The 15,466-nt window shown below is 39.9% G+C and overlaps 1 protein-coding gene and 1 long non-coding RNA gene across 4 annotated transcripts; one reads left to right on the top strand and one right to left on the bottom strand.

Annotated features, from left to right (window-relative positions):
* Positions 1-1,388: 1,388 nt before the first annotated feature.
* si:ch211-13f8.1 (uncharacterized) lies at positions 1,389-13,033 on the top strand. Of its 3 annotated transcripts, XM_032564903.1 has the most exons (7): positions 1,391-1,946; positions 2,798-4,006; positions 6,293-6,365; positions 7,917-8,066; positions 10,296-11,464; positions 11,780-11,931; positions 12,925-13,033. In XM_032564903.1, exons 2-7 carry the CDS (start codon positions 2,839-2,841, stop codon positions 12,931-12,933), a joined length of 2,721 nt encoding a protein of 906 aa, XP_032420794.1. In that variant the 5' UTR covers positions 1,391-1,946; positions 2,798-2,838; the 3' UTR covers positions 12,934-13,033. The 3 variants fall into 3 exon arrangements, with proteins under 3 accessions (XP_032420792.1, XP_032420793.1, XP_032420794.1); XM_032564901.1 differs by lacking the exon at positions 12,925-13,033 and having other exon boundaries at positions 1,389-1,946; positions 11,780-12,242; XM_032564902.1 differs by lacking the exon at positions 12,925-13,033 and having other exon boundaries at positions 1,389-1,946; positions 11,783-12,242.
* On the bottom strand, positions 12,563-14,299 carry LOC116721289 (uncharacterized). The gene is made up of 3 exons (XR_004339568.1): positions 14,189-14,299; positions 12,923-13,135; positions 12,563-12,792 (listed from the first exon to the last, which is right to left on the bottom strand). It is a non-coding gene; the product is annotated as an uncharacterized LOC116721289 (long non-coding RNA).
* Between the last annotated feature and the right edge of the window lie 1,167 nt (positions 14,300-15,466).

The following is a 15,466-nucleotide window of genomic DNA, read 5'->3' on the forward strand; positions in this document are numbered from 1 at the left end:
TTCTACGTAGATTAAATTACACATACAGACCTTGCTTAAAAAGTATGTGACTTCTAAAGGCAAGTAAGTGTTGAGGAGTGAGGTAATGTTACAGATGGGCTCAATAAAGAGATGGGATCACATCAGGGATCCTCTCTGGGACCTTTTCCAGTTTGCATTGGTGATGGACATGTTGACAGATGGGGTCAGGCAGGAGGCCCCATGGAGTTTGATGTTTTCAGAGTACACTGTCATCTGTAGTTAGAGTTGGGAACAGGTGGAAGAGAGTCTGAAGAGGTGGATACTCTGGAGAGAGGAGGAATTAAAGTGAGTAGAAGCAAAACAGAATGCATGTGGATGAGCAAAAAAGAGACACGTGAAGAACAGTGAAGCTCCAAGAGAACCTCTATAAAAAATGGATGAGTTGAAGTTTCCATGAGCAACTATTCAAAGCAATGGACATGGGTGAAGAAGATAGTTCAGGCAGGGAGGAGTGGATATACACAGGTGTCAGGAATGATTTGTGACAGAAGGATAGCTGCAAGAGTTAAAGGTTTGGTTTACAAGATTGCAGTGAGATCTGCCATGATGTATAATTTGAAGGAGATGACACAAACAAAAACACACAGCGTAGGAAGTGACAGAGCCGGAGATGTTAAATTTTTTATTAGGAGTGATCCAAAATAGACAGGACTAGACATAAGCACATCAGAGGGACAGCTTAAGTTGAAAGATTTGGAGACCAAGTTGAAGAGGCGAGGAGATGGCTTAGACACGTGCAGTGGAGGGATAGTGAGCATATCAAACAAAGTGTTTCATTCAAAACTGCAAGTGAGGATGAAAGGAGGAAGAATGCAGGTTTATAGATTTGGTAAAGACGTATATGCAGAGGAATGACATGGCAGAAGGGGTTGAGTGAGATGGAGACAAAGACAAGGTTTTTCCTCGACCATGCAGCCTTACATGCAGAATATCTTTCTTTGAATATGATTTTAATGCAAAGAGTGAAGGAGACAAGTTTGAGTCTGTTATAATATTTTAGAGCCTTGTTGCGCAATGTTTTGAATGCCTTTATATATGCTGACAGCATAATAAAACTCCACACATTATACTTTGCCTTTGATTTTTAATGTGACAGCCTAGGGCGATCAGTGCCCCCTTCTGGCCAGCCTTCTCCAAAACATTCTGGATGCGCCCCTGCCTGAAACTCGAAATAGTTCAATTTCAGAAGAAAATATTGAAGAAGTTGAGTGTAAAAATCCGTTTCAACTCTGTTTTCTGCAGCAAAAAAAATGTTGTTTGGAAGAGAATAATAGACTGATATTCGTAATGATGCAACACAAAGGAAATTATACAGTCGAAAAAATTAACAAATACAAAAAAACTAACAATAGAAAAAAAATCACGTAGAACAAAGTTGTTGCAAGATTATCATAAATACAAAGGAAACCATGAATTGTTCCTTATGGTTTCCTTTGTTGTTTTCCATATCTGAGCTCAGATCTATTGTTGTATTGTCCAGCATGATTCAGGTTGACATACTCCCCAGGCAGAGGGGACGGGATAAAATTAGACGGAGGGATGGATCAGCTGTATATAATATCCAGTAAGAATCAGCTGACACTTGTTTACACAAAACAAAATGTGACTTGCATTCTGTTTCAGTCGCAGATTCAATCTGGAATCGGGAAACTGGCAGCATAAGCATTTTTCTTTTTTCTTTACTTTTCCCCCTCCTTTTCATTGGGGGCATTATTGCATCGTGGGAATAACACAATGTGCACCGCGCTTACGCAACAGAGATCGTCATTCGGCAGAGGGTTTGCGGGGCAAGGACGAAATTAAAGCGAGCATTTTTGAATTCCATTTTTGTTAATCCCACTGATTTTCTGAAGGGATTAGCGGACCGAGCATGATAGAGGCACCGCTGGTTCGCCTGGCACCGCTCGGATCGGGAGCTGCAGACAGTAAGTGCAACACAACCTAGGGTCCAGAATGCACTGAAAAATCTTATTTCTTAGTGCTTAGTCCTTTTCCATTTAATGTCTTTCTTTCTCTCTTTCTTTCTTTCTTTTTTCCCCTTCTTTTTCCATCTTGATCTGCTGGGGATATATTGCTGTTACTTATGCCTTTATTTTCTTTCTCTTGTTAACGCCTAAGAATGAGAAGCCGCACTGGAATTCCCACCTGATTGTTTTGGCGCACGTTTTGTTGAGACGCACTTTAGTTTTTGATATTGCGCAAGAATTTATCCCAACTTTAGGGTGATTTTAGATGAGTGGACTGAAAAATCACTTTTACATATTTATCCAGGTACACTTTTCATTTTTGTTAATGCTTTAAATCCTGTTATAGTTATAAATGACCTATTTTGGTGTTAATATTTAGCAACATACGACAAAGAACGTAGCAATAAGTCATAGTTCTAAAATGCTTAACTAAAGCATAAGTCTTTTTCTTTTTTTCAAGTAAGCGACTCTTTCCTTTTCTTTGTTTTGAATGAATGGCACAAACAGAGAACTTATTCGGTGTTTAACACCCCGTATTCAACACCCCGTATTCAACAAAAGAAAATAAAACATCTTATAGGCCTACTGCTTAGGATTGTAAGGTCTCAGTAGCAGACAGCAGTTGCTTATTCTCATTCTAAAGGATTATCCTGTGCCCTGCAAAGTAATCACTGGATAATGCAACGTGACTGAATCCACAATAAAGATCTCCTCCCAGGAGAGAAAGAGCAACCAGCGATGGATGTAACGGAAATGTCTCAATCATCCTTGTAACAGTTTCTAATTCTCTGCTTTTTTTTTTCCTTCAGAATATTTCAGAGCATAATCCCTTTTTTGTATCGTCCAACCAATGGATGAGGCGAGATCTGCAGGTAATGTTCTTCCTAAATCCACTTGCCCTGTACCGACTGGCCTTCCCATCAACTGGGGACTCATCACTGGCCCTGTTCCAGAGCCTGATTTCGGAGCATCTTCTTTAAAGACCTCGCTGCCTCCTCACCAGAGTTCAGCCTCGCATGCGCTACAGACCAAAGTGAAGTCGTTGACTCAGAGAAGAACAAGAGGCAGGGAGAGGGAGAAGGACAGAGAGAAGCTGGACGCAGGTGAGATGCGCACAAGTGGCTCACCTGGGCAAAATTCATCTGAAGTACTCCTGAGGCAGAGGCAGAGAGCCAAAGGCCAGTTGTTTGTGCCATCGACCTCCTGGCGATCAGGTGCTGCAAAGAACTTGAGCAGCAGCGATGAAGATGAGGAGGTAGAGGTTCAGGTTCGATTGGAGATCCACAGTCCTCCTGTGGACCTACAAACGGAACAGGGGACAGAGGAAAGCGATGAGGAGAAGTCAGAACAAAATGAGGGCCAGGTCAGCTCTTATGGGCTCGAGGAAGGCACCAGTCTGGAAAGTCTTCTCTCAGATAACTCAAGTAGTAGCAAGGATGAGCCGTCGCTTCCTCCTCTGCCTGCCGTCTCCTCCTCTATTTCTACTACGTCTGCTTCCACCTCATCCTCTTCTTCAGTGAGACACTGGGCACCTCCAAAGGGCTTCTGGAGAGTAGCAAGGCCAGAAACATTGCTTCTCAATGGGGTTGACCCTCACGACATACCCCCAACATTACCCTTAAAGGACTACACCCAGATGGAGGAAGTGGAACCGGAACCTCAGTGCAAGTCCAAACCTTCTGAATCAGTCGGCAGGAATGAGGCACAAAGTGTGGCTGAAGCCACCGAAGAGTCATCGGTGTTCAAACATTCAGATAGTGTGGAATTTTATCTGGACAGATGTGAACAAAGCGAAGCAGATGTGGTGGATTCAGCCAAAGGGCTGTGCCCTTCTGACAGCTGGGAAAGCATGTCTTCTCAAAATGGAGTGCTGCATGCCGATCTGAAGCTTAGGGTGAAGGAGAGGGCCTACGCAAAGCTGAGGGAAAGACAACAAAACTGCAGAGAGGCGCGTGATCGCCACGGAGGAGAAAGCATCGACTACTATGGGGACATAACATACAGAGTAGATTATAAAGGTAAGCATCTTAACAGGAAGTAGTGTTATGTAAGGTCAGATGGAAACATGTGTAATCAATACTTCAAACAATCTATAAAAATACATGATGGTACCTAGATGCACGTCCCTTCTTTAACTTTCTTTGTTGATTGTTTTTTAAAAGTAGATTGCGTCACATAAATGATCCCTAAGAGAGCTATTCAATGTCTGACTATTAAACTCGATTAAACCTCCAACAATTCTTATAAATAAAAGTAACCTAAGAATCTTTTTTTAAATTTATGCTTTAGGTATTTAAATTTGATCAAAGTTTATGCAGGCTTTCTAATTAATAACTTCCTGTTTCCCATGGGAATGAATATGACATAACACAGAGCCCCACTTCTTTTAGCTGCTCTTCAATATAAAAAATAGCAAGAGAATATGCCATGCAAGAAAGTTAAAAGAGATTTGATCTTCAAAAGTTTTTTAAATTGCCTACAAGAAAAAAAGACAACTTTCCTCGACATTTTATTTGACCTTTATTTAACCATGAAAGTCCCATGGAGATTTCAAACTTATTTTTCAGGGGAGTCCTGAGCAAGTGGCAGCAAGAGTTACGCAACTTGCACAGTCACATCTATAATTTAAAAAGCTTAAAACAACTCCAACTGTGACAAACATGGCTAGATGAGAACCCCATTTTATCTTGCTACTATGCACAGTAGCACTTGTCTAAAAGTTAAGAATAGTGGTACAAAGAGTGGGATTGTGGGCTTGGCAATAGAAACAATTGGAGCTACATAATTATTTATGAGGCATGCCTGAAAAGAACGTCATATGTCCTACCTTCACAAATGTGAATGTGTGGAGTTTGATCGCTCACTACTGGTACTTTTCGTAAAACTGAATATTATGAGACTAAGAGGTAAGTTTTTTGAACAACACACATTATTAGCTGGTTTGTAAAATAAAAGCTTAATAAGGAAATTTCTCACACTTAGTTTTAAGCATGATAGAGAATCTGTGATGCAACCGGTGAGTTATTGGCCCCGTTTTGTCGTTTTTGGGAGATAGGTTTCACCCTCTTTGCCTGCTGCTGGTGCTGGACTATGGCAGGCTCAATGCTGACAGACAGCTGTGGCTACAATATTGTGAATGACTGAATGCAGTGTGAAGCCCTTTCTAGCTTTCTGAACTACATAAAGCATAGTCCAAGTACAGGCCATTTAAAAAAAAAAAATATATATATATATATATATATATATATATGCATCTTAACGGGAAGCATGAAGTCTTTCCACCCAATGAACATGTGAAATCAAATTAAAGATACATTTTCTCCAATTTTTTATCATACTGCTCCAGCACAAAGGGAATTTTATTGTGAAGCTTTTATACTTTTTTTTTTTTTTTTACTAAGGATGCCACTAAGTATATTTATAGGCATGCTCATCCTTATTATACTTATACTTATTGAATTCTATATATGGGAACAATTTATGTGTTGACATGATTTTGTTTTTGCATCATAAATCTAAAAAAATCTTACAAAATATGTGGGTAAGTCCACTTTGTTTACCATCCAGCTGTTACAGTCATTCAAAGTGCCATTCACGAGCAGTTGCATGTCTGCTTAGGATGTTATGTTAAAATGTGGTTTGTAACCTGGCTGGTCCCCAGCTCTGAACAGATGTCAGATGTGCAGATGTGCATGAGGCTGTTGCTATTATTAGCAGCCAGCGCAGTGGGGGAAGTGTCCCTGTGTCGGTATCTCAGTTTGAGCGATGCTGGATGTCTTTGTATGCTTGAGGATGAGAGATTATGTATTATCCCATGATGTTTATATATAAAAGTGTACATCTGCTGATAGGCGATGAAAAATATATACCGTAGTAATATTTACTAATATACCATATTCATGAAAATACTCTTATTTCCTCCGGTGGCAAAATAGTACAGGTTTTCTGTTTAGCTGATATTAACTAAATTTAATTGTATCCAGTATATAAAAAACATAATAAATAAGCAAAAAACATATTTATTCAAAGCAGAAATGCCCCCCATTAGGTTTCAACAAGAATGACTGCTTTCTTGGTTGCTGTGTGGCTCCAAGTAAGATCTACATGAGTAGTGAACCTTAATTAAGTACCCTGTGCTTTAACATGTTTCCAGAACGAAGAGTTTCAAAGATAAGCTGTTCTAGTTTTAGAAAGCCACATTATAAAAAATTGCTTTTTCAAAATGGTACATTTGAATTACAGCTTACTTGGTGTTCCACATCTCCTCTGACTTGTTTTTTTTTCTTTCTCCTACTTTATGCCAGTATCAGGGGACCACGATGTTCTGGAAAACACAGACACCACACTTCTCGCTCAGGAGCTTGAACCGTATTTGAGGTAAGCTTTGAAATTCTTTGTTTGACATTTGTTGCATGTGGTGAAATACAACCCACGTAACATCCATCTTAATATCTACTTATAAAGTCAGTTTTGTAGAAAATGTGGATGGTCAAAGCAAGGGACCTTTAACAAGGAAAGACAAACACAAATAGTAATCGCTAAAGAAGCAGGTCTAGTTGGGGGGTGCTGCATATTGGAAAGTTGAGGTGACAGTAAAACAAAGCCCAGTCAAGAGTTTGAGTGAGACTCAAAAGGTCTGGACTTCTTCCAGAGCCACCCTTGAGTCAGAGGACATCTCAGAAGTGACTTATCTGGCTGGCGCTGGGTGGCTCAGTTCGAAGGGTATGCACACTATGTGCAGAGGCTATGACAATCATCTGCAAGTGTTGGTGTTTTGTGTTTTGTCAAGTCCAAAGTCACTGCTGATCCTTACCAGAATATTTTAGAGCACTCTATGTTTTTCTTCTGCTAATAAGCTTTATGAAGATGCTTATTTCTGGCAGGTTTGGTACCTGCCAACACTACCAATAGAACAGACATCTAGCTTAATGACCACAGCACTGATGTAATTTATTGTCCAGTAAACTCACCTCACCCAAACCTCATGGAGAATGTATGGGTTATTGAGAAGAGATTGATGAGAGACACCAGGCTAAACAATGCAGAAAAGCTGAAGGCTGCTATTGAAGCAAGGCTGGTCACCTCCATACCTCACTGAGTTAATACAACAATTCATGTCAAATTAGCTTGGAACATGGACAAACTTTTCAATGGGCTTTTTGTACTAAAAATCTTTGCTCACTTGCCCATAATATTCAAATGTTCCATGGACCTAAATCGTGTGGTTTCATTAGCTGTAAACCATAATGATATCACCCTCTGCGTAGTGAATGACTATAGTGAATGAGTTACACTTTAAGGACTGAATTACAACAATAAATAAAAATATTTGACGATATTCTCATAACCTTTACCAATCAGAGATCTCTTAGAATCGGCTGCTAATTTCCTGAAGGTTGTAATTGATTGGATGAAACAAGGTGACAAACTCTAATCTACTAAAACACACTGAGCTCTCATCTTGGCACTCAGGAGAGAATGAATCACACTCTGTCCATTCTAATGATAATCCACGTGGCTGATGTATCATGCTATCTTTATCACTGGGCCAGGGGATAAAGAAGTACAGACGATGAAGCACAATGCAGAGCAGCTTAGCTGTTGGGTGTGAGGATAGATGGATGGATGACGTTTCCCTTTGCTGCTTACCATCGGGGCCACGCCCCAGTCTTTTTCATCTTACATTGCATAAGACAGCTTAGGAAGATTCCACTCGATTCACTCAATGTTAAGTTAATCTTTGAAAAGTATGATGTTGAAATGTATCAGCACAGGCCGAGCTATGCACATTTCAACATTACCTCAGGTATTAGCAGTACTCAAATAAGTGCAGATCTATTTCAGTCTAATAACTCTTAAATCCATCATTCCCTTGCTGTTTTAATCTCATGTTTTGGTACTAATTTCCGTTTTTATTTCGATCACCAGGTCACTTCTTGTAATAAGCGATGAGCTACCTTTAAGCCCAAGGCATGAGCAAGCCAAGCGTCTTCTAGAGCGAGCCAGGCTCAAGGCTCGCTCCAACCTCCTCAAAGACGACCGCCCCCGACGCTCTCAGTCTGATCAAAGATCCACAGTGTAAGTCGTTAGTTTATTGTGTTGTTTTTCCCTCTTTGCTTTCACTTATGCATGTCTCTTTGTTGTCCATCAAACTGCTCTTTGCCTGGTTTAGCGAGTTACATAAGAGAAAGCTTTGAAACCTGACTGCCCTTTGTAATTACAAGGCTCAAACTGACAACTCTGTGAAAATATTTGCTCTTATTTTATTTATGTAACACGGCGAGCATCACAGCGCTTCAGTTATTCCCAAAATACTTTGTTGTAAGCGAGAAGCATTTAGTTAATATGGGATTATGAGTATTTGCAATATACCTTTCATTCATGAATATGATTACAACAGGCAGCAGTAACTGAGGCAGAGCACTACTTTTACACAGTCATTATATAATCTAAGACTGGATGTTTTTGATGAATTGGCAATGGGCCTGTGTTCTAATGCTGAGAACGTGAAATAACTTATTCTGTATTGTTAATTTGTATTTTTTTATTAGGCTTAATACTAGACAACATTGGTTCACATTGACTCATCAGTGGTATAAATTTATTTGGGACTTTAATGCATTTAAACCACCCATTGTTGGTGTACATAATGACGCAACGTACAACTGCAATGACTTTTAGAAACTTTTCTTAGTAAAAGAATTGAGTTTGCTCTGGTTTAAAATTAGACATCAAAGCGTAATTGTATTCATGCAGTCCAGTGGTTTTCAAACATAGCATAGATACACCTTGAGACTTCTCACGTTTTGTAATGTTTCAAACCAGCCATTGTCATGAACTGCGGTGGTGAGAGGTGGTGAGGCAGACGCAGCAGACCCAGGATGCAGTGAATAATGATGATTTAATGAACAAAATAAATCCAAAACAGTCCAAAAACACAGGCAGCACTGAGCGGAAGCCAGGGCTCAACGCCGGTAGCAACTGGTTTACGACTGGACACACGAAGGACTGAGCGCACATTAGACGAGGACCCGACAGAGACACAGAGACACAGGTGACACTAAATACACATGGGGTAATTAGGGAACGAGAAACACCTGGGAGTAATCGAGGGGAGAACAGGACAACACGGAGACACGGAGACACAGAGACACCGAAAACTCGAAATAAACACACAGAAAAACACGGAACATGACAGCCATAGGGTAATTTATTGAGATTTTATGTCATATACTTTTACTGACTTTTTGTAGAAAGGAGAAATTAATTCAGGTATTTTTTACAAATAAAAAAATCTGAAAGTAAGACATGCATTTCTAATCACCATTTACTCTGATCCTACCAAATCAAAGCCAGTGCAAACAATTGCCTTTAGTTTTCTTTATTCCTTTAATAAGGAAAACTTGCAAAAAAATATTTTTTGAATTTTGGATCTACAAGGATTTGCACAACCCTTTCATACAATGTAAATCTGACTATTTGAGTTTCTGAATTAAAATATTGCATGCTTAATTTACAGTTTATAGTGTTTATTTGTAAAAAACAAACAAAAAATATCCACAGCTCATTTGGGAGAATTTGTTGAGAGAAGAAATGAGGCTCATACATTCCTCAAATCTAGCCTATATGGAAGAGTTGGATGAAGGAAGCCATTGTTGAAAGAAAGTCATAAAAAGTCCTATCTGAAGACTGGAAGAGAGTCATGTTAAGGAGACAGGAAGCATAACAAAGGAGGGAATCTGGTCATATTGAACCAAAACTGTACTTTTTGGTCTAAATGCAAAAAGCAATTGGTATTGCCTTGAATAAACCATCCAGACCCTGATGGTGGTAGCTTCATGCTGTGGAGTTCAAAAGGAATAGAGAACTTGGGCAAAGTTGATGCAAGATGAGTAGAGGTAAGCATAGGTCAATTTTGAAAGAAGAAAATCAGCTAGAGGCAACGAAAGTCCAAAGACTTGAGCAGAAACTCAAATTTATGACCTGGCACAATGATAAAATTATTTGGCTCAAAGCATATTAGCGTAATTACACTAAAAGACAGTTCTACAAGTTACTGGTAACAAATGCATGCCTCATTTTTCAGGTTTGAAAATAGTGTGCAAACCATGTTTCCTTTTGTTTCCATTTCACAAATGACTGTGAGGTAGTCTTCTTCTGTTTGATACTGAAAAATGTTTTCTGAATCACGTTCTTCCTGTTAATAATTTCTACTTTCATTTATCTGAAAGTAGAAAAAATGTTGCACACATTTACATAACAATGTAGAAATGTAATTGATAATTACATAGTTTCTATTTTATACAGGAAAAATCATCAAGTTGAACCTCCCAATCACACAACAATACAGAAAACTGTTCAAACCAAAGAAGATTCTCCATCCCAAGCCTCATCTGGTCCTCTTCTGGCTCCCACACAAAGGGACTCTTCTCCGGTGAAACAAGCAGATCGACCAAGACGGTATGGCTGTTCCCCCACACGCGTGCGCTTTGAAGATGAATCCGAGAAAGAAGCTGAGTCCCGCTATCTAGACAGAGTGAGACAGCGTGGCAGACCTGGAATGCCCAAGTCCAGGGCGAAGGAAAGTAATACAGACTCCAGCAGTAGTGGCTCAGAGAAGAGCAGAGGCCACAGGAGTATCTCTTTGCCACCTTCACAAAAGCAAGAAGATCTTGTGACAAACGATGAAACAACTGTTATTAAAGAGATCATAGTGCTGGTGAAGAAATGTGAAGCGTGTGGCTCCGTAGTCAGGGAACCTCAGCTGGTCTCCTCACCTTCTGAACTTCAGAACAGTGAGCCACAGCAGACAGCTTCCCCAGAGGACCCGCGTGGAAAATCGACTTCTGTGTGGGTGCCATCAAACAAACCAGATGCGAGCACCCGCCCTAAAGCTCCTCTTACCGTCACGTTTGCCGGAGCTTATGTGCTGGGAGAAAATAAAGAAAGCAGCACAGGGTGGAAATCTTCTGGCTTTGGGAAACTCCGAAGACGAAGCAGAAAGGGGGAAAATCGTTTGGAGTCTGGTCACGGTCCTTACGGCCCATCTTGGGCTCAGCGACGAAACTCCAATCCACGGAACAGGGTCAACTTGAGCAGAGCTGTTTCATTTGCTCCTGGGAGCCCCGTTGCCTTAGAGCCACATTTACTGGAGGCATCTGGTGGACTTAGAGAAGCATCCGCCCCATCACTGCCCATAAAATCAGCCCTGAAGTCAAGCTCGAGAAATCGCTCATCTGCAGGTCAGTCTACGGTTCAGTTCCAGGTTTCCCCTGTTCAGGGAGGAGAAAGTGGTTCTCAATCCCCGGATTCCCCTGAAGCAAGAAGGGAATCTCCTGTGTCTACACACCAAGGGTCACCAGCAGCAAGCAGCCCAGTACCCTGCATTAGGCCCTCCACTCTTAGATACTCCCCAGCCAGAATCCCCACGGATCTGCCATCGGCTGAAATCTGGGATGCCACATCAGATGGAGCAGGTAAGTGAAGACATGCTAACCACTGTACAGACATTAAAACCTGTAGTTTCTGTTGTTAATTTCAAGCAGTAAATCCAACTCTTGCATTATAAAATTGGTTAATCCTCCTATCCTCTTGTAAATGTACTATATACTGTAATACTCCATGAAAGACCTAGAATTAAAATTTGACTCTGTTTTAATTAACATTTTCAAAAGTTATACTATTTATGTTGATATCCATTTTCGATTAGGTAGAGCAGTTTTTGTTTTTGTTTTGTTTGCAAATTCATATGGATATTCTGATCAGTGTAACCATTTACTGTTATGATTAAGCAGGCATAAGTGGAGAGACAGGTCCTGGTTCAGACTTTCGAGCTCTGCGAGGCATGGGAATGTCTCGGGCTGAGGACCTCAGAGCTGAACTACTGAGAGCTGAACATCTAAAAGCCGAGGCTTTGTGGGAAGAAAGCTCTGACTGGCTCCAGGTTTGCACTTCATAATCTTACACGCGAATCTCCTCCTACACTAAAACTGCCACAGCAACAACTCTGCGTGGAGCTGTTCCAGAAGGAAGATTAAAACTAGAACTCTGACAAACAGCACACTTGATACTGCAGCTCAAAAGATTGTGTGAATACTTCCACAATTCTGCCCTCTATTGGAGGGAAAAAGCAAGTAATCTTTTGTATATTACATGAAATCATTTGGAAAGGGAAGCACAAAATGAAGGGGATAATTCATAAAGCAGCCTCCTCCATAATTTGCAGTTCTCTTGCATGTGGTACTTACTGTATTTCTGCACTGAATTCACAAAGCACATGGCTCCAATGACATGCAGGTGCAAATATACCCATCCATAACACCAGTATTTTTTTTCTACCAATGTGAGGCCTTCATCTGATAATCTATTTTTACCAATACCGTACAATAGACCTTGCAAGCATAACGATAACCTCTCATCTAAGTTGTGGGGTAAAGACAGATCTTCTTTGCAGAGTTCATTTATTTATGCTGTGTTCATTTAACCTTAAAGTGTGACAACATGATCCCAGTGAGTTTATTTTATTATTATTTTCACTAGAATATTGGATGAAATCAACCTTCTATAAAGCCAGCTGCACTGCAGGTTACTATTTTCTTTATTTTTTTTTTCAGTTTTCTGAACAACAATTTGGAGTATATTTCTTCATATATACATCCTACATCTATGAGAATACAAAGTTATTTTTTTTGGCTGTAGTTTACTTCAGCATACATAAGCATATATGTTCTTTCCTTTAAATGCATGTATCTCAGTGCAGACAGCATGCTAACAGTGAAGGAACTTCTGATCTTCTGGAGCAGATCTACATTAGGATAGTTTCAAAATTAGAAGGATATGAAACTTGCGCACATTTAGAACCTGAAAATAACTTGGTGAATTTTTGCATGTTAGTAAAAAAAAAAGAAGAAGAAAAAAAACATTTCTCCTCTTACAGAAAATTTGATGGGAGGCCAAAACTTTTCCTGCGTCGTTTCTTTTCCTCCATCGGGCTGAATAGCGTTGGCAGACTGGTGAAGGGGGGTCGCTCCAGCAGCATGGAACAGCTCAGTCTCCCCACCATCCAACGGGCAAGCTCTGCCTCACCGAGCCCCACACGGAGACCGCAGCCTACCATTCGAATACAGAGGACACCCTCACTGCAGACCCTGCACACAGTGAGCAAGAAAAACAAACTTTATTTTATGCAAGATTTTATTTATCTCCATTTGTCATTTATTTCTGCCTGACCTCTCTAGAAATCATCAGTTACAAACTTGTTGTCTGACATTGGAAGCACAAGATTAACTCCTTCCATCAGTCATAACTTGATGCACTCATGCCACATTAAACAGAATTCAAGCAAGCTCAAACTCTTATCAGTTGGAGTCACTTCTGTTTTTACATTTGTCATAAAGGCACTACTCCTCTGAAAACTGCCCTGTTGAGTTTTGCCACTGTACTATAAATGCAATTACTTGTTACAATTCCACTTGTTTGCCACTAGGTGCTCCCACTGGCTCAGCTACGTAAAGCCTCCTCTGTTCAGAGTTTAGAGAGAAGAACAGAACGCTCAACAATACTGGGAGAAGTCCAAATACCATATGGCTTGGCACCCAGGTACAAAAAAAAGAGAGAAAGCCAAAGAAAGTCAAAAAGCAGTGAATAATATAAATATATTTTTTAAAACACATTAATTAATTTAATCTATTTTTCTTCAGCCCTGAAAGCCCCCAGATTGAGATTCACAGAGGACTAAGTGATGAAGATGTAGTTGTCACCAGAACGGCTCATCCAATGGGCCGGGTCACACAGGCTTTCCCTGATGGGACTATCTTGTTGGAGCTCATCAAACCTCCAAGTGGCCCCTTTGGTTTTGTTATTTCAAGAGGAAAAGGTCGACCAGATACAGGTAACATTTCTTTACTTTGACATTTACTTTAAAGCATCGTGGTCAATTGAATGCCTCAGTTTTACAGCGTTAGTCCCCCTAACATGGTCCTCGATGTCCACTCTCCTGCATTTAAAAGTTTTGACAGCCATGATTCACATAAATGGCCAATTCACAAGCCTCTACCGAAGCTGACGGTATACTTAAAAGGCAGTTAAACTAGTTGTAGGACCACCTCCACAAATATCATCTGAGCAGCTCAACATAGGAGAGAAAACACAAGAAAAATGGTATTAATCAAAACTCTCATTGTTCACTGACTGTTACCTACAGGTGTATACGTCGAGAAGGTCGGTGATGGCAGGGTGGAGGGGCCTGCTGGGCGTTGGTGATGAAATCCTACAGGTTAATGGGGAGGCGGTGGCAGGACTCAGTTTGGACCAGGTGACACGCCTCATGACTCGGGAAAGCACCGCCACCCTCCGGATCTTGCCTGCCCGACGCAATCAACGCTGAACGGCGCAGGATAGACGTGGCACACAGCCATTTCCCTCTGGACGCACAGTTAGCCACTAACCATGCACTGCAAACTGACTGGAGCACAATGTGCACGTGACACAATGCATTTTGATGTAATTCTAGATGAATAGCACAACATAGAGTTAAGTTCTTTTAAAGCAAACAAATCCAGCTCCACAAATATCGCAGAGAACTTAAAAATGTGGATATGTTTATTAGGTATTTTTGAACATTTATACAAAAACAAAATTATAAAAAAAAAATAATAAAAAAAATGTGGATATTACTGTGTATTGTGATAGGTAGGCTCTTCTACCAACACCTTTTGTTGACAGAATTTAGATAAATAAATTCATTTCTATTTAGTTTTTTTTTTTATTTTAGCACCAATTTACACTAAATATCATATCAAGATGCTTTGAATTTCAATTCACTTGGATTTAATGATGTTGAGTCTTTACACATTTTCTCTTGAGGGATCGTTGCTGCAAAGTTAATGACTCCATGCATTCATCTCGGTTTTCGAAAATGGAAAAGTATTTTCCATTTTCATTGTATAAGGCCAGCAGGCCTTATACAATCCATTTGACTGCATTGTATTATAAATAGGATCAAACTGGAATGTATACAGTTAAATTTAAATCTGCCCATGTGATTAAATTGATTTCATCACGCATTTCTCTACATAACGTGAAGTACTTTTCTTGTAGTGATCTTAATTTAACAAATAGACACATTCTCGTTCAACTGTTTTTACAACCCTTGAATGAAAAAACACCACAACCAGAAACTATTATTTATTTAATGTATTGGGATTACATGTGATAGAAAAGCAGCAGAAACTGGGAACAGGAAGAAAATAATGGATGGATTTGATCTTTTTTTTTTATTTTTATCACAAAACATCTTAAAAGTGTAGTGTGCAATTGTTTTCAGTTTTCTTCACGTCCGTAGTTTGAATCCCATGTTGATTTTTGAAAATTAACACAAGCTTGGATGAATAGCTTATACTTGCAAAATTCTTTTAAATTCTTGCCACAGTTTAATTTAGCCCTGAACATTACTGGGCCATTTTCAAAACACTTATTGC

Source organism: Xiphophorus hellerii, chromosome 6 (genome assembly GCF_003331165.1).
Source record: "Xiphophorus hellerii strain 12219 chromosome 6, Xiphophorus_hellerii-4.1, whole genome shotgun sequence".
NCBI classification, from domain to species: Eukaryota; Metazoa; Chordata; class Actinopteri; order Cyprinodontiformes; family Poeciliidae; genus Xiphophorus; species Xiphophorus hellerii.

Excerpts from the sequence above, each read along its gene's own strand:
- si:ch211-13f8.1 (XM_032564901.1), top strand. The coding sequence starts at position 2,839 with ATGGATGAGGCGAGATCTGCAGGTAATGTTCTTCCTAAATCCACTTGC. Across the intron at positions 6,366-7,916 it reads GAGCTTGAACCGTATTTGAG|GTCACTTCTTGTAATAAGCG; the intron begins GTAAGCTTTGAA and ends TTCGATCACCAG. Across the intron at positions 11,465-11,779 it reads TGCCACATCAGATGGAGCAG|CAGGCATAAGTGGAGAGACA; the intron begins GTAAGTGAAGAC and ends GTTATGATTAAG.